This window comes from Dipodomys merriami, unplaced genomic scaffold (assembly GCF_024711535.1).
Source record: "Dipodomys merriami isolate MVZ:Mamm:240054 unplaced genomic scaffold, mDipMer1.0.p SCAF_5, whole genome shotgun sequence".
In the NCBI taxonomy this organism is placed as follows: domain Eukaryota; kingdom Metazoa; phylum Chordata; class Mammalia; order Rodentia; family Heteromyidae; genus Dipodomys; species Dipodomys merriami.
The window spans coordinates 74,800,420-74,817,079 of record NW_027206068.1 but is presented as its reverse complement, the minus strand read 5'-3'; the positions used below and the strand labels follow the sequence as shown (position 1 = coordinate 74,817,079).

The 16,660-nt window shown below is 59.7% G+C and overlaps 1 protein-coding gene across 1 annotated transcript in view; it reads right to left on the bottom strand.

The window, feature by feature from the left end:
• Positions 1 to 893: 893 nt before the first annotated feature.
• The window catches only part of LOC138809913 (SCO-spondin-like), a 53,706-nt gene continuing 37,939 nt past the window's right edge, over positions 894 to 16,660 (bottom strand). The window contains exons 74-103 of the mRNA XM_069997027.1: positions 16,285 to 16,451; positions 15,289 to 15,449; positions 14,860 to 15,083; positions 14,247 to 14,288; positions 13,966 to 14,121; positions 13,349 to 13,558; positions 13,010 to 13,177; positions 11,865 to 11,996; positions 11,022 to 11,268; positions 10,585 to 10,737; positions 10,409 to 10,455; positions 9,905 to 10,249; positions 9,441 to 9,608; positions 8,766 to 8,896; positions 8,488 to 8,612; positions 8,178 to 8,224; positions 7,399 to 7,677; positions 6,968 to 7,126; positions 6,697 to 6,813; positions 5,597 to 5,735; positions 5,255 to 5,457; positions 5,013 to 5,140; positions 4,771 to 4,913; positions 4,625 to 4,671; positions 3,785 to 4,002; positions 3,391 to 3,486; positions 3,195 to 3,255; positions 2,803 to 2,933; positions 1,141 to 1,291; positions 894 to 995 (exon numbers count right to left, since the gene is read on the bottom strand). Coding sequence (XP_069853128.1) covers positions 952 to 995; positions 1,141 to 1,291; positions 2,803 to 2,933; positions 3,195 to 3,255; positions 3,391 to 3,486; positions 3,785 to 4,002; positions 4,625 to 4,671; positions 4,771 to 4,913; positions 5,013 to 5,140; positions 5,255 to 5,457; positions 5,597 to 5,735; positions 6,697 to 6,813; positions 6,968 to 7,126; positions 7,399 to 7,677; positions 8,178 to 8,224; positions 8,488 to 8,612; positions 8,766 to 8,896; positions 9,441 to 9,608; positions 9,905 to 10,249; positions 10,409 to 10,455; positions 10,585 to 10,737; positions 11,022 to 11,268; positions 11,865 to 11,996; positions 13,010 to 13,177; positions 13,349 to 13,558; positions 13,966 to 14,121; positions 14,247 to 14,288; positions 14,860 to 15,083; positions 15,289 to 15,449; positions 16,285 to 16,451 — 4,439 coding nt within the window. The 3' untranslated portion in view covers positions 894 to 951. The remainder of the gene's footprint in view (positions 996 to 1,140; positions 1,292 to 2,802; positions 2,934 to 3,194; positions 3,256 to 3,390; positions 3,487 to 3,784; positions 4,003 to 4,624; positions 4,672 to 4,770; positions 4,914 to 5,012; positions 5,141 to 5,254; positions 5,458 to 5,596; positions 5,736 to 6,696; positions 6,814 to 6,967; positions 7,127 to 7,398; positions 7,678 to 8,177; positions 8,225 to 8,487; positions 8,613 to 8,765; positions 8,897 to 9,440; positions 9,609 to 9,904; positions 10,250 to 10,408; positions 10,456 to 10,584; positions 10,738 to 11,021; positions 11,269 to 11,864; positions 11,997 to 13,009; positions 13,178 to 13,348; positions 13,559 to 13,965; positions 14,122 to 14,246; positions 14,289 to 14,859; positions 15,084 to 15,288; positions 15,450 to 16,284; positions 16,452 to 16,660) is intronic.

Genomic DNA, 16,660 nt, shown 5'->3' with positions numbered 1-16,660 from the left:
TTCTATAAAAGTCATTGAAGCGTAAACAAAATGAGTGTGTTTCTTACTATGTAAGTTATACTTTAATAAAACTTTTGTGAAAAAGAGGAAGAGGAGGAGGAGGAGCAGAGGGAGGAAATCTCAGCCTGAGTTACCATGATATTATCTGCCATGTGGCAGCTGGATGGACAGATAGGACGTGGGGCACTAGAGATGTCTAATACAGCAGATCTCACACTTCATATTCACCTTGTCCTTCTCCAGACCGGAAACAGGCAGTTATGGGACGTGACCTTCCCAGGCTCACTAGTCATGATGGGCGTCCCAGTGAATCTAGAGTGAATTCAGAGGGAACACAGAAGGCAAAGTCCTTGCACAGACCCAAGCAAGACTAGACCCCAGAATGAAGACTACACACACACACTTGCTGCCAGTGTTACTTTATTTGGGCATGCTACTGCCCTAGCATGGATCTGCTGGGAAGTGGGCAACTGGGCAGTGGAAGAAGGGATCAGTGTTAACGAGCCCTCTGGCCCCACGAGGGACAGCAGTGGATGCAACTGGCAGAGCCTGTCAGTGCTTTGAGAAGTCACTTCCTAGGGGACAAGAGACACAGAGAGAGATGGGTTAGTAAGAGAGGCCGTGAGATGCAGTGGGGAAAAGCTGAAGGCCAGTGTGAAGGTACAGCTGCCAGGAGGAAGCACAGAGCCAATCCAGCTCTTCCACTGCGCTCCACTCGAGTGGAGCCGTGCCCGTCCCTCAGCAGCCGCACGGCATGGTTTCAGTTCTCAAACACAGTCACCGATGAGCAGCATGGCGCACCTGCCAGGTACTTCACACGCATGCATCCCCCCAAGGCCCCCATCTAAAAGATGAGGTCACCAGGACTCAACAAGGGAACAGATGGGCTAGCACTTGAACCAGGTATGATTTACTCCAAACATCCAGGTTTATGTATGATCGGAGAAGAAATCATCCTGGTGTGGAGAAAACGGCGAGGCTCAGATGGGAGGGAGCTGAGGAAGAAGGGGGTGAGGTACTCTGTGTGTGCTCCTAGGAGGTTTTACTCCTATCCTGCCAGCCACTTCCCAAGCTGCAGAGCCCCGCCTCTGACCAGGCCCCACCCCCTCCCCCAGGAGCTCCTCCCTCCCCCAGACCCACCTTGGCAGGCACTGCACTGGCAGCTGTGGATGACAGGTAACACCACTGGCTCTGTGCGGCCGCCAGGACAGCGCAGGTTCAGGATCCTCACTGGGCTGTCTGGGTCCAGGCGGTAGCTACAGCAGTCGCACTGGCTGTGTAGGTACGGCTCCTGGGTGAGAGGAGGTGGCTGAACTGGAGAGGGGTTCGGTTGAGTTTCCTCCCCTCAAACAGGAGGGCCACATCACAGTCCTCAGCCAAGCCGGCCTCCGGAGGACTCCGACTCCTCCACTCCCCTCCAGCCTGAATGTATACTGACTGCAATTTAAACAAATACCTGCAATCCTAGCTACTCAGGAGCCTGAGATCTGAGGATCACCCTTCAAAATCAGCCTGTGGCAGGAAAGCCCAACTAAACACCAGAGAGCCCGAAGTGGAGCTGTACCTCAATGGTAGAGCGCTAGCCTTGAGCAAAAAGCTACAGGGACGGTGCCTTGAGTTCAAACCCCAGCATTGGCACCAAAGGAACAAATGGGCAAATAATCACAGGCAGCAAGTTGCCATCCTAAGTACCAAGAGAGCACTCCTGGGCAGACCCTCCTGCCCCGAAGCTACAGAGCCCCTTTTGTGAATCCCAGGAGCGCGAGATAATTTTACCTGCAACTGTATTTACAACTCTGCTTTGGGACAGGTATCAACTCACACAACACCAGGCACAAAACGATTCTATCTCCAAGCCCCGTGCTTTTCCTCACTAAGGGGCTTAAGAAAGCATCCACAAGGGAGTGCAGGCACCCAGAGGAGCAGCAGTGCGACTGAGGAGTCAGGGGCAGGGCCTCCAGGGCTCAGGCTAGATAACTCAGGTGGGCAGAGGCAGGAGAATGGCCTCTGAGTACAGGTGAGGAGAGGCGGGGCTCCGGGAGCTTCCAGAGGGTGGGCTGGGTCTCCATCCCGAGAGAACGCTGGTAGTATACAGGGATAGAGAAGTCAGGGCCAGAGGCCCCTAAGCAGATTCTAACTGTGGGTGGGCTTGCTTCTGGGTCTTAAGAGAGCTTGCGCAGTGTCAGCCTCTTCACCTTTGGCTCTCAATGTGAGGGACTCTGACTCCAGAGTTTGTCTCCAACCTCCAGGTTTTTCTTTAGGGTGTCCTGAGTTGTCTTCTTTCTTTCTTTCCCTCCCTCCCTCCCTTCCTCCCTCCCTCCCTTCCTTCTGGTGCCAGTTCTGGGGCTTGAACTCACAGACTGGGCTCTGTCCCTTAGCCTTTCCACTTAAGGCTGGCACTTTACCATTTGAGCTACAACTCCATTTTTGGACTTTTTGGTGGTTAACTGGAGATAGGCCTCACAGACTTTCCTGCCTGGGCTGGCTTTGAACCATGATCCTCAGATCTCAGCCTCCTGAGTGGCTAGGATGACAGGCGTGAGCCACCATTGCTCAGCCTAGCTTGTCTTCAGAGGCACAGTGGGCGGAGGGGATTGTGTGAGGTCACTGTAGGTATCAAGCCCCCTCCCCCCCACACCTTGGTGGAAGGCTCTGGCCCTCTGTAGCCCCTCGCGACTGTAAGCTCTGTGAGAGTGGGCCCTATCTCTTGTGTTCTCTGGGCTTTCCCAGGTCTGAAGCTGGCAGTATGTCCTCAGCGGCTCGGGGTGACCCCTCCCAGACCCGTGTAGCGCCCCAGCTCACCTCAGGCATGACGTTGGTGCTGGATGGGCAGTGCCCACTGCAGTAGCTCACTTCTACCTGGTCCAGGCGGCAGGGTCCCTTGGTGAGGTTGCGAAGCTCTGTGAGGTGCCGGCAGGAGGCCAGCTGCTCCTCTGCGGGTAAGGACAGCCACATGGGCAGGAGGAAGGGACAAGGCCGAGGGGGGGGGGCTGTGACTGAGGGGGCCTGGGTGGCAGCAGTGGCTGGGGCTGCTGGAGCCCATGGAGGAGGGGAGGCCAGCTATGTGACGTTCACCCTGCCAAGCCCTGGAGGAAGGCAGGCCCAGGCCCGTCTAGAAGGGCTGGGTGTAAGGACCGTTGGAATGATCCAGGACCAGGGAGAGACACAGTAGGAGCAGCCAATGCCCTCCATACCCAGGGTCTTCCGGTGACAGGCGGGACAACAGCGCCCAGGCTCCTGGACCAGCACTTCCTCCTGCAGAGGAAGCGCTCCATGAGGGTGGTGCTGGCATCCCCCGCACTGACTTTTCTCACTCTAGGACCAGCTCTGGAGGAGGACCTCAGGGAGGAGCCCGGCACCATCCAGGAGGCCACAGGGCTACCATGGTACCTGAGCACAGGCCAGGCGGGGACAGTGCTGGCTGCAGATACTCTTCCCACCAAGGCAACGGCAGCGCTCACAGGCTTCCTCCCATTCAGATCCAGGCTGGGGAGAAGGGGGAGGGGGAAGCTTCCTCTTGGTCTCTCCCAATTTCCCATAATACCCTGATGCTTGGGTGGGGGGGGGGGGGAGTCCCACCAGGAAAATGAACTAGGACTGGAGTCTGGCAGTGAGAATCTCAGGAAGCAATGCAATGGGCTAGAGCAAGATCCAAACACTGTCCCATGAGAGAGAATGCCAACCCGCCCCCTGCCCCAACTGCTGTGGAGTGGAATAAGGGAAGTCAAGATGGGAGGCCTGAGGTCTGGAAGGGGAGGCTGGCAACAGGGGTGGAGTGTCTCACCAGATGGGCGTGCCCGTGGTGCCAGCACTCGCAGTGGTCTGCAGGGACGCAGGGGCCTGCCCGGCTGCGGAAGTACCCTTGCCGACACACACAGGCCGAGACTGGCGAGCCACTGCAGTTGCTCTGCGCCTCGGTGGCGTTTATCTCTGCGCAAGTCCGCTCACAGGGCCCCAGACCGCCGGGGGCCACCTGCTGCCACATTTCCCCAGGGGGGCACTCTGCAGAGAAGACCATCCACCCGCTCAGCTCTCAGATCAGCCTGAGAGCCAGCCTAGATCCCTCCCTCCTTTCCTCCTCCCCCTGCCCTCTGGGCTCAGGCAGCCCTCAGCTATACCTTTTACTCTGATCCACCCCCAAATACTAGGATCCAGTCAAGGTGTCACCGCCTGATCAACCCACCAACCCTGACCTCTGAATTCCCGGGGCCCACGTGGATTCCTGGGGCCCATGAGCACCTCCTGCTTGGCAGACACTCTGAGTCACCCATCCTCCACCAGGGGCTAGCCAGGCCATGCCTGAACTCACAGGACCCAGCATGGCAGTGGTGGGCACGCAGTGGGGCAACACCACATCGGGCAAATACACCAGGCCTAGGGTCTGCCAGGCTCGGCTCCTTGTTTCTGCTTACTGCTCTGCGGGAAAGAACCTTCCACTTGTTGGCCCTCCGCAGCCCTGGCTTTGTGAGCAAAACCCTAGTTGGTGAATGCCCCCATGAGCAGGTGGACACAGTCAGGGAGGGAGGTTTCCAAACGGAGGTAGCTTAGTGTGGGTCACAGACGAGACCCCACTCCCCTGCTCCAGGCCTGACCTTGACTTTGACCTTGATGTGCACAGCCTTACCCTGACAGTCAGTGGGGGAGCAGCTGAAGGCTCCAGCTTGGCAGATGCTGAGAAGACAGAAAGCACAGCTCAGTGAACCCCTGGCCCTCTTCCCCATGGCTCTGCCCACAGCCTGCCCCCTCCCCAGCTCAAGCCCTGGGCCTCACCAGCGCGTGCAGTTCCTGGTGAGCACAGTCCCGGCGGGCAGCTCCTGGGCCTGCTCTTGGGGAGGGAGAGTGAGGCCCCAGGGCAGAGAAAGCTGGGTGCAGGGGCAGGCTTCGGGGGGCACACAGGTGCCGTTGAGCAGCAGCTGAGTTTGGGAGGCTGTTAGACTCAGATCACCGCCCGCTGCTCCCCCTCTCCCCCGCCTCCCTCCCCCAAGGAACCAGGACCCAACCCCAGCTCTCACCTGTCCCCCGGGGCAGCCACAGCCAAGCTGGCAGGGTCCCCGCTCACAGGCAGTGCCCGGCTGCAGGTGTGAGCAGAGACTCGGGCACACGGTGGCACAGGCACTGAGCACCTGGCCAGGGGGACAGTCTGTGGGAGCACACGGGAAAAGTCTGCCGCTGAACCTCTTTTCCTACCTCCCAACCTCAGAGCCTGGACCCAGGAGCAATGGGGGACGGGCACACCGCAGGCCCGGGAGCTCACCAGGGCAGGGCCGCAGGTTACACTCCTGCTGCTGTTCTGTGACCTGGGCTTGGCACGGTGCCCCCGAAGGATGTTCCTCGCAGCTCTGATGGCGTTCCATGGTACCCCCACCACAGGAGGCCGAGCACGGGCTCCAGGCTGACCAAGGGCCTAGGTCTGGACATTCTTGGTGTGTGCACAGCAAGGACCCATTGACGCAGGTGCTGTGCACAGTGCAGCAAGGGCTCAGGCTCCGCATTGGAAGACAGAGCTGCAGCTCACAGGGGTGCCCGTGGGCCCCACCCTGCCCCGGGCCTCCCACCCCAGAAGTCCCCAGCCCCGCTGGCCATCACGGCAGCATACCAGTTCCGGCAGTCTAGCTGGACCACCTGGGCAGGAGCCAGCTCCGACGATGCATTGGTGCTGGGGAGACCACAGCGGCAAGAGGAGATGGGCACACAATGTCCATCCTGCACCAGCTGCCCAGGGGGACATCGGCAGCCTGGGGGCGGGAGTGGGAAGGATAAGCAGGATGCAGAGTTTGAGCCAGGTGCTGGTGGCTCACACATGTACTCCTAATCTCCGGAGGCTGAGATCTGAGCATCGTGGTTTGACACCACATCTTATGGACAAGAAAGTCTGTAAGACGCTTATCTCCAATGAACCACCAAAAAGCCAGAAGTGGAGCTGTGGCTCAAGTGGTAGAGTGCCAGCTATGGTTGATAAAGCTAAAGAGACAATGCCCAGGCCCTGAATTCAAACCCCAGTACTAGCATACACACGCAAAGAAAAAGAAGAAGGGAAAAGAGCCAGTGCTTGTAAGGAACATGAAAGTAGAAGTGTGACTATTAGGGAAGAGAAAGAACATGGGGGTGGTGAGAGAGGGCAAAAGGGAAGGTGGGTATGATCAAAGTACATTATATAATATATATATATATATGCATGAAAATATCACACGAAGCCATTATTTATATACCCATTAAAGGATTATACCCATTAAAGGATTTATACACGAATAAAAAGGATTCAGTGCTGGGCAAGGCTTATTGTGGGGTCCCTCTAGACTGGGTCCAATACCTGGTCTCCCTTGGTGGCCCTTTGTGAGAGGAGCCTCTCTACCCCGCCCCCATGTGGGAGGGGCCTCTCTACCCCGCCCCCATGTGGGAGGGGCCTCTCTACCCCGCCCCCATGTGGGAGGGGCCTCTCTACCCCGCCCCATGTGGGAGGGGCCTCTCTACCCCACCCCATGTGGGAGGGGCCTCTCTACCCCACCCTGTGTACCCTCTGCACACTGCATGGACACGGCAGGTCTTGTCATCTCACTCTGTGTACCACTCACAGCCACTCACTGAAAGTGACCCAAGGCCTCATTTTCCTGCTTTTATAATGATCTGGGGTTCTGAGCCTTCCCCCGCTCCGCCTCTGCCCCCCCCCCACTGCCCACACACTTTCTGGCCAGCTACCTGGGCTGCACGGTCCTTGCAGACACTGCACCCGGTCCCAGAGGTCGATGCAGCTGCGAGGGCACTTGTTGGCACAGTCAAGGGTGGACACCGAACCCCGAGTCTCACAGGTCTCCCCTGGGGTTCAGAAATCTGTGTGGGGGACACTCCTGGTCCCCAGGAAGTACCCACCCCTTCCACCACACATCTCCAGGGCAGTGGCACCAACTCCTTCAGATGCATTTCCAGTGTTCCAGTCCTGGTGCCCCCTGGATGACGGGACGGTGGTTACCTGGGCAGGACCCCATATTGCAGCTCTCGGTCTGACCCCATGGCCCTCGGCAGCCTCCCCCAGGGGGCGCCCCTGCCTCTCTCCAGCGCAGCCGGAAGCCCCCATTGCAGGGCACCTGGCAGGAGCTCCAGGGCCCCCAGGGATTCCACTGGCATAAGTCTGAGGAAAACAAAATGGAAGTCAGGGCCAAGGCCCCACTGACCCTCTGGCATCCCGTGTCCACCCCACCCCTGCACGCATGCCCCGGCCCCCCCCAGCTCCCCTTCTTTTCCGCTGCTGCTTGGCCTCTACCTCGGCCTCACAGCTGCCAGCCCTCGCAGAAGGGTTTTTCAGGTTGGCTGACTGCTGCCCATGGGTGAGGCTGTCAGCCCTCCTGACCACCAGGAGTTCCAGGCCCCCTCTTGCTGGTTGGCTTCGCCCCTCCTCGTTACCTTGGCAGGCATCCGGGTCAGAGCAGACGCGGTGCTGGCTGAGGGGTGCCGTGCATAGGTGCGGGTCCCCGGCCCAGGGCAACCCTGTTTCAGGGTCCAGGCAGAGGCGGTGTCGGTGCTGCTCCGAAGCCAGCAGAGGGGTGGAGGCTAAAGAGGGGTCTGCTGTGTTCGGAGGCCAGTGACCCCCCAGAGTGATCCTGGAGACTGAGGCCAGGGCACTTCGGGGTAGGCAAGGCCCACAGGGCGACCACTCGGACCAGCCACTCAGAGGCAGAAGACCTAGAAGGGCAGGATGTCGGTTCCCTCGACAGGGACCCTCAACCCGGAAACCCAGGAGGCAGGGAGTCAAGAGGGCTCAGGGCTATGACCAAGATGAATCAGAAATATGGCTGGGCACCAATGGCTTACACTTGTAATCCTAGCGACTCAGATGGCTGAGTTCTGAGGATCACGGTTCAAAGCCAGCTGAATACCAGAAGTGGAGCTGTAGCTCAAAGTGGTAGAGTGCTAGCCTTGAGCAAAAAGAACTCAGGGACAGTGCCTGGACCCTGCCTGAGTTTAAGCCTCAGAACTGACCAATAAATAAATAAATAAATAAATAAATAAATAAATAAATAAATAAATAAATACAGAATAGGAAATAGGAAAGGAGGGGGTCGGAGAGGGGCTGGGTAGGGCCCCTGTTTGTATGATGGTCCTGGTTTTAGCCTGGAAAGTTCCATGTCCTGAAGCCCTGAGCCCTGAATGAACATGGACTGTGGTGTCCAGAGACCAGTTACCTTCACAGCCCCGGCTGGTACACTGCAGCTCGCCACGCCGGCATTCGCTGTGGGAGGGGACAGCAGGGTTGGCTCTGGAGGCAGGACCCAGCCCAAAGCTGGAGGGTAGGGGTGTATTTAGGGGAGCCTGAGCTCAAGGTATATTGAAGCAGGATGAGGGAAGACCAACATCCGGCATCTTGGGCCATTTGCTCCTAGGCTGGGCTGGGCCCAAGGGATTTAGCTGGGCTCTGCTGGGTCAGGCTGGTCCTCAGGACCCGGCCTCTTCCCTTGGCCTTACCCTTTGTCTCCCTTTTCTCCCATCACTCACCATTCCTTACAGCCCAGCTGGAGTTTTTCTCCAGGGGCCAGAGTCACCGCAGTCCCCTCTTCTGAGGTGTGCCAACAGTTACACTGTTCTGGGAGAATACAGCCCCCGGCCTGCTCCAGCAGCCCCTGCGCAGGACAGACAGATCAGGACAGCGTGGGGGATATGAGGTAAGCCGGACTGCACAGGTTGCTGAATGGATAGACAGGGCAGTGAAGATGGGGTCACCATGGTAAGGGATAGTATGGGTGGACAGAGAGCGCTCTTATCCTAGCCCTCACCTTGGGACAGTAGCAACCAGGCTGGCAGGGTGGCAGGTCCTGGCAGAGTTGGCCACGCAGGTGTGTGGTACAGAGCCCGGCACAGGGGGAGCCGCAGGCCTGGAACTCAAAAGGAGGGGTGCAGCCATCTTCTGGGAAGGGGAGGAGAAGCTGGCTGGTAAGGGGACAGCCAGGGAGGGACACCTTCCTGTACTTCAGCAAATGCTTCCTGGGCCTCCCCTGGGGAGAGAACACTACTGCCCCCTGCTGTCTGCCACAGGACAGACATGTCCCTGTCCCCTCCCCATGTGGTACCTGTTCAACTTCTGTGTGTGGGGGGGGGGGGGGGCGCGGGAGGGAAGGGCAGCATGGAGGGAGGGAGGGGAGTTCAAGAGTTAGGGGATTGGTGGGTGCTCCTAGAATTGGCAGATGGTCTGTGTGTGTTTAAGGGCAAGACAGTGGCCAGTTTCAACAGAAGCTAGCCAACACATGCTGTCCTGTGGGCACACAGGACACACAGTGGGGACCAGCAGCTGCAAAGCAAGAAGATGGTGCTGAACAGCTATGAGAATTGGGGAGCCCAGGGGGCCACTGGATGCGGAGGGCCAGGCTCAGTGCGGCCTGAGGTATTGGATCTGTGTAAGGGAACTGCTACTGGCCCTGTTCAGCTCCCTGGCTTCTGCTACTGGGCCTCACCCGAGCAGTTGCTGATGGGGCAGGGCCGGAAATGGCCATCGAGACGTGTGCAAGGTGTGCCCTGGCCAGCCCGGCTGGGCACTGGTCTCTGGTGTCGGTAGCGCTGCTGCACCAACACCTGGCACGAGCAGCGGGTCCAGCTGCTCCAGCGGCTCCACACACAGTCCTCTGGGGCAGGGGGGGATGTCAGCTGGGCCGGGGCCCTCTGGGCTCCCCCAGGACCTCCCTTCCTACTACCCCAGCTGGGACTAAGCCTTCAGAAAGGCCTTTTTTTGGCTGAACTCCTCTCGTCTGGCAAGGAGGCCATGTGCTAAAGGCTTCTGAAGGGAAGAGATGGCAGAGAGGAAAGGAATCAGGCAAGAAGTTGGGGGAGGAGGGGTAGGGTGGGGCGAGGCAACATACAATTCCCTGAATTGCCAACATAGGAAACTGCGGGAGGGGCCCCATTTCTGGGTCACGCTCACCCAGGCAGGGCCCTGGGTAGCAGGCCTGGGTGTCCAGGTGCAGGAAGGTGCCGTTGCACCCGGGGTCAGCCTCTGTCAGCAGGCAAGGGCAGGACCCAGAGCGGGAGGCCAGGCCTGGGCCACAGGTGCGGGAACAGGGTCCCCATGGGCCCCAGGAGCAGGCCTCCAGCAGCCGCAGACACGGCTGCTGCCCACAGCGCTGGGTCTGGGTGTCCGGACCCTGGCACGGAGAGTCCCCGTGGTGAGGGGCTGTTTCCACGCAGGCGCGGGTGCGGACTTGGTTTCCACCTCCGCAGGAGACAGGACAGTCCGACCAGGGGGACCACAGTGTCCAGCCCCCAGGCACTGTGGGAGGGCAAAGTAAAGTCAGCGGAGAAATGCCAAGATCAGAGGGTTGGGTTTTGGGTAGCAGGTGGGGGCGGGGTGCAGGACACACAGAGGATGGCCTGCCAGGCCTGAGGCCAGCGGGGTGGACAGGGCCAAGGGTGGGGATGAACTACAGACCTGCACACTGGGTGTCTTCACAGATCACGCCCTCAGGGGTGCAGGAGCTGGGGAGGAATCCAGACTCAAGAACTGTTCTCCAGCAAGTCACGCTCCGCTCCCTCCCCTCCCCTCCCCTCTGCTCCCTTCCCCTCCCCTCCCCTCTCCTCCCCTCCCCTGCCCTCCCCTGCACTCACCACCGCTGACACTCTCCTTGCTGCCAGCTGTCTCCCAGGACACGGGGTTGGGCATCATGCAGACACAGGGGTGGGCACGGGGGCTGGGGACAGGGCTGGCTCTGTGACTGTTCGTCCTGACACTCCAGGGCCCATGACCCTGACGTGGAGGACCTGGGCAGGGCCACGGGCATGGGAGGACATGGGAGGAGAAAAACAGCTCAGGCCCTTCATCAGCCTCTGGCTCCTGGGTGGCCCTCCCCTCCCCCTCCCGCCCACCCTCTGCCTGCACTCAGGGTGGGCCTTGGATGGGGGAGGCCCGAAATGGGGATTAGGGGATGGAGTGGAGTGAAGTCATTCACTGGTGAGAGTGAGGCCCAGGGACGCTCTCGGGGAGGGAACCACACCTGGCAGAGGAAGAGAGGAGCAGAGGAGGCACCTAGCCTCGCAGCCCGTACCTGAATCGGCTCTGCCGCCCTGCAGGTCCGCATGAGTGGCTACAAGGACTCCAGGTGGACCAGCGACTCCAGGCGCAGTGGGCGGGCGGTGGGCAGAGCTGAGCGGTGCAGGAGAGCTGTCCGGCCCAGCAGGAACAGTTGTTGCAGCCATCCTGGTGCTGGCTCCCTGGGGCCCAGCTGTGCCCCTGGGCATCTGTGCACTCACAGTGCCTAATAGGCACACAGCCCCCATCCTGTTCCAGGAACCCTGTGGAGAGGTGCTCCTCAGAGGCTAGCGCTGGCCCCTGAGCTACCCTAATATGTATAAAGGGCCTGTAACAGCCCATCACCAGTGGCTCACGCCTGTAACTCTAGCTACTTAGGAGGCTGAGATGTGAAGATCGCAGTTCAAAGCCAGCCCAGGCAGCAAAGTCCATGAAACTCTCTTTTTTTTTTTTTGGGTCCGGTCATGGGGCCTGAACTCTGGGCGTGGGCGCTGTCAGCTCTTCAGCTCAAGACTAGTGCTCTACCACTTGAGCCACAGCGCCACTTCCGGCTTTTTTCTTTTTGCTTCTGTGGTGCTGAGGAATCGAACCCAGGGCCTCATGCATGCAAGACAAGCGCTCTACCACTGAGCCACCTTCCCAGCCCCGTCCATGAGACTCTTATCTCCAATGAGCCACCAAACACCCCAGAAGTGGCATTGTGACTCAAAGTGGGAGCACACTAGAGCAAAAAAGCTGACTGACAGTGCCTAGGCCCTGAGTTTAAGACCCATAACCAAAAACTTAAAGTGTGTGTGTGTGTGTGTGTGTGTGTGTGTGTGTGTGTGTGTGTGTGTGTGTGTGTGTGTGTGACAAGAACCTTCAGAGCAGCGGCATCCTGGCTGACAGGGCTGGCCGTCATGACACACAACTCCATCCTGCAGGTCTGAGCAGCGGCGCGGGCAGTGGTTGGCACAGGGGACCAGCTCCATACCTGCTGGGCAGCCCTCCTCTGGGAGGAGGGGAGGAGGAGGCCTAGGGTCAAGAGGTGTTGACTCTCTTGACCTTCCCCCCCCCCTTTTGGGCTCCAAGACTCATCTTTCCTGAATTTTGGGAGACCTTGGAAATGGAACTTTTTTTTTTTTGTCTGTCCTGGGGCTTGAAATCAGGGCCTGCGAGCTGTCCCTGAGCTTATTTACTCAAGACGAGTGCTCTACCATTTTGAGCTGCAGCTCCATTTCTGATTTTTAGGGGGTTAATTGGAGAGACGAGTCTCATGGATTTTGCTGCCCAGGATGGCTTCAAACTGTGATCCTCAGATCTCAGCCTCCTGAGTAGCTAGGATTACAGGTGTGAGCCACCGGCACTCAGCTTGGGAATGGGATAGTCCAAGTGTACAGCAAGCTCCTCTGACCCACTAGAGAGTTCTCAGCACCTAGTTGGTACCCAGGAAAATGTTAGCTGAGCTGGACGGCATTGATGAAATATCAGAAGGCAACGCTCTCACCTAGCTCTCCAACACTGTGCCAAGGAGTCAGAAGTGGTCATATGGCGAGGATTTCCTAATAGACTGGGTCAAGGCCCCTGGGGGTAGGGGCTAGGCTACTCAAGGAGCAATGAAAGGAAGAGCTAGAGTAGGGTGGAGCGTGGGGTTCGTTGACATCTGCAAAGACCAGGCAGGCTTCTGACAGGGTCACCTCCAAATTCTCTGAACCCCTTGACTGGTCTGAGTAGTTCTCCAGTAGTTAGAGGGCAGAGAAAGCTTAGATCGAGTTCTACCCCAGGGTGGGCAGGGCAGACAGTGAGCCCTGGGCTTTTAGGTCCTAGACACACAGGAAGTCTCCACTCAGCTGCCAATCAAGCCATTTCCCTCCCACTTCCCAGGGCGGGTCTGTTTCCTTAACTGACCAATGAGGTGGCAGCCTGTCCCACCTTGTGAGGATGAAGTTAGAGGTGGAAATGGAGAGAGCTGCAGAGAGGAGTCTCGTAGAGAGACGGAAGGGGCTGCCATGGCTATGTACGTACCACAGGCCATAGGATTACAGAGCCGGACCTGGTGTCTCCCCCCAACACAGGGAGCACCCCCATTCTTGGGCGGAGGACTCGAACAGCTTCGACTCCTCAAAGACTGGCCTCCTCCACAGCTGCGGTCGCACGAGGACCAGGGACTCCAGCGTGACCAGCCTCCAGGCACTGTCAGGAAGAGGACAGCCCCCCCAGCCAGGGGTCAGCTCCGACTGAGGAGCCCTCCAGGTCCCCCGGGGGGTGTGGTGTGCCGGTGGAACAGGTGTCTGGTGGGGAGCAAACATGCCAGGGCCTCCTTGGGAGCACCACTGGGGAGGAGCGTGGTGAAGGCCTTCCTACCCGGGCAAGCACGCAGGTTGCAGAATCGGTGCTCCTGGTAGGCGGTGAGGATGTCCGGGCACCAGTGGCCACCGGGCCCAGGAGGATGGTACGCTCGCAGGCGGCGCTGCTGGCCCACTCCACAGCTGCGCGAGCATGCCTCCCACGGGGCCCACGAGGTCCAGGAACAGTTCCCCGGCACACAGCCAGGGCCAGGACAGCCAGGCAGCTCTGCTGAGACAAAGCCAAGCTGGAGCCGGTGGACTTCCTCCACCGAGGCGGGCTATAACCCCCCTCCCCTCCCCCCTCCGGGCCCTCCTCCTGGATCAGGTCCTGCCGGTGGCTTTGGCAGCCAAGCCTCATGTCCCCTCATCAACTCACAGGCTGCGGAGGGACTGGGGTGTGGCTTGTGGGGAGTGCTTGGCACATCTCTGTGTAAAGCACAGGGAATCTGTTAGCGGTTGGCGGGGAGCGCTAGCAGCTGCTGGGGTTGGCCGAGAGAACCAGCCAGACCTCCACTCGAGACCAGATGCTGGGGTGAGAAATCAAGACTGGTGGTCTGGGGGCAGGCGCTGACCGTGGTCAGAACGCATCGTGTGAGTGCACTGCTGGGGGTGGAGTCAGGAGCTCACGTGGACCTGTGCACGAGGGCAGGTTGCAGGGGCGCGCCTGCGAGGCGTCCCCCGAGGTGCAGTTCGCCAGGCAGAGGCGTGCGCGGCTGCGCCAGGCAGGGCGGGCAGGGTCGGTGCAGCTGTGAGAGCAGGGGGCCCACAGCGACCATGGGCCCCAGGCACCTGCGGGGCAGGGGGTGAGAGGGGAGAGGAAGGGGTGAGGGAGGGGTCTCCTGATGAGTCGGCCTGTGCCAGGGCAGGGGAGGCAGGGGGCCCTGGGTGGTGCTTCCCAAAGGGTCTAGGGCTACCTGGAAGGTCGCTCGCTGGCTCCACGGTGGATATTTCGGCCCCTGTGCCGAAGAAGACTCTGATCAGACAGGTTTCCAAGTCTGCGATGTGCCAGGACCAGGCAGTCCGTGCTGTTCGTCGGCGCTATCTGGCCCAGCCTTCCTTCACCTTGATTATCTTACACGGGTATGCTAGGCCAGGAGCTCAAGGCCTCTGCTCAAGTTGTCCCTGCACCCTGGCATTCTTTCCCTTCCAGTGCTCATTAGAGCTCTCTTCATTCATCAACAGACACTCTATCCTCTCTTGTTCAGGAAGCCCTCCTGGATTAATCCTCTAGGAGAAGTCCCTCCACCCCCAATTTGCTACAGCACGTGAACTATCTGAGTTCCTAGATTCTGACACCAGGGTCTCCCCCACCCCCAAGTGTGTTGCATCTCCCCAAATCTCCAGAAACCCTGGGTAAACATACCCAAAGTGAAGTGCAGAGAGCTGGAAGGAAGATTCTAAGACAGACATAGGACCGGACAGATACAGGAGGGGACCAAGAGTGATGAGCCAGCCCCAGCCTGCCGATCATCTGCCCAGAGCCTTCCCAGCCCCAGCCCCGCCCTCCACCTTTCCCGCTTCCCTTACCGGGGCAGTCTGGGCTGGGGCAGAATTCCCAGTCCTGGAGGGGCCCGCGGCAGGCCAGGCCACCAGGAGTGGGCGTGGGGTGCAGACAAAGGCGGCCGCGGCTGCGCGTACCCAGCGCCCCACAGGACTGAGAGCACGGGCCCCACGGACCCCAGGGGCTGAAGCCACTCCCAGCGGTGGAGCAGTCGTCCCTGGAACAGGAGAGCTGTCCGTGCACACAGGAGCTGGGGAGGGGACACAGTGAAAGGGGCAGCGTGGGCCAACAGAGAAAAGGCCACAGGCCTCCAAGGGCAGGGACACACAGGTGGGCAGAGGCAGAGGGCAGCCCAGGGTCCTGCCCTGTCATCCCTCCCTTCCTGAGCCCCAGGCCTCCGCCCCTCCCCCCTCCACATGGTTTGGACCAGTTCCCACTCTTGGTGATCCCCTCACCAGTTCCTGCAGCCTATGCGGAGCATCTGGCCTGAGCCCAGCTCATCTCCAGGCCCCAGAGGCTGGTCCCCTTCTCCTAGGAAGGGCGGGTGCATCCCCAGGACAGGGCTGGCAGCCCCCAGCTGGTGAAGCAGCACCGCTGTCAGTACACAGGGGCACTCCTGGTGGGTGGGCAGAGGAGACAGGGATGTCACAAGCCAGCCACACACCGGGCACCAGTACAGGAGAGAAGGAATGGGAGGATGAGGGCCTGGAGGAAGGTTCTGGGCCTCTGGAGGGCATTTCTTGCAGGCGGGCCCAGGGGCACGAACGCCCCATGAGAGGCAGATGGGCTGTGTGTGTGGCCCGAGGGGCCAGCGCACTTCCTGCATGGAGCACTTAGCAGTGTCAACAGAAGCCCCAAGAAGACAGGGCTGGCGGAGGCAGCAGGAGCCCCTGAACAGGAGCAACAGAAGGAATCGGGCTGCCTGGGTTCCATCCAACTCTGCCACCACTAACTTTCTGTGTCCGCTCCCCTCTCTGGGCCCGGGGTCAGCAGGTGCTCAGCTCCCCTCCGATCATGCATTCTCTAGAACTGACCACAGGAAGCCACCGGGTTTAGTAAAATAATCTGTTGGGCCCAGGAGAGCAGAGCTGGCACCTGCCTGCCAATCAGCCCCACACCCAAGATGAGAGACTGGGCTCAGGTAGAGGGAAGGCGAAGCAGTGCTCTTCCCTACAAAGGATGGACAGGAAAAGGGGGCACGGAGAAGACCCCTAGTGGTGGAGGACAGGGTGAGAGGCGGGGGGCAGGGCAGGGGCAGCATGGGAGAGCCCAGGGTCTGGAGGAACCATCCTTGGCTGTCAGGAGGAGGTACATAGACAATATGCAGTAGGGCACCATCAGAGCCAGGGACAGCCTGTCAGAGATCCAAGGCCCCGCCCCGCCCAGGACGTGCGCCGCTGGGTGAGGGTAGGGAGGACCGGCCCTGGGCTCCTGGGTGGCTGAGTTCTGACCTGAACACAGGCCAAGTGGTGCTGGAAGGTTCCTTCGGGACAGTGGCAGCCCTCCTCACAGGCGTCAGAGAGGCAGGCCAGCTGCCCCGTGATGTGGGTGCAGGAGAAGGGGCATCCTCTGCCAGGCTGGCATTCACGATACAGGCGGTCAGCAGGACAGCCGGTCTCTGAAGCAATACCCAAATCAGTGCCTGCCTCCGTGTCCACCTGTCCCGCAATCTGGAAATCACCCTGCCCCATCCCTGGGCACTACCCCTCCCCACAACCTGGCTGCTTCCTCTTTTATTTACACATCACAGGCTGGGGAGGGGGGGTGAAGGGGGAGAGGGGGGTGGGAAAGGTCTGAAGGCATTCAGGGTTCAGGTGGATTCAGAGG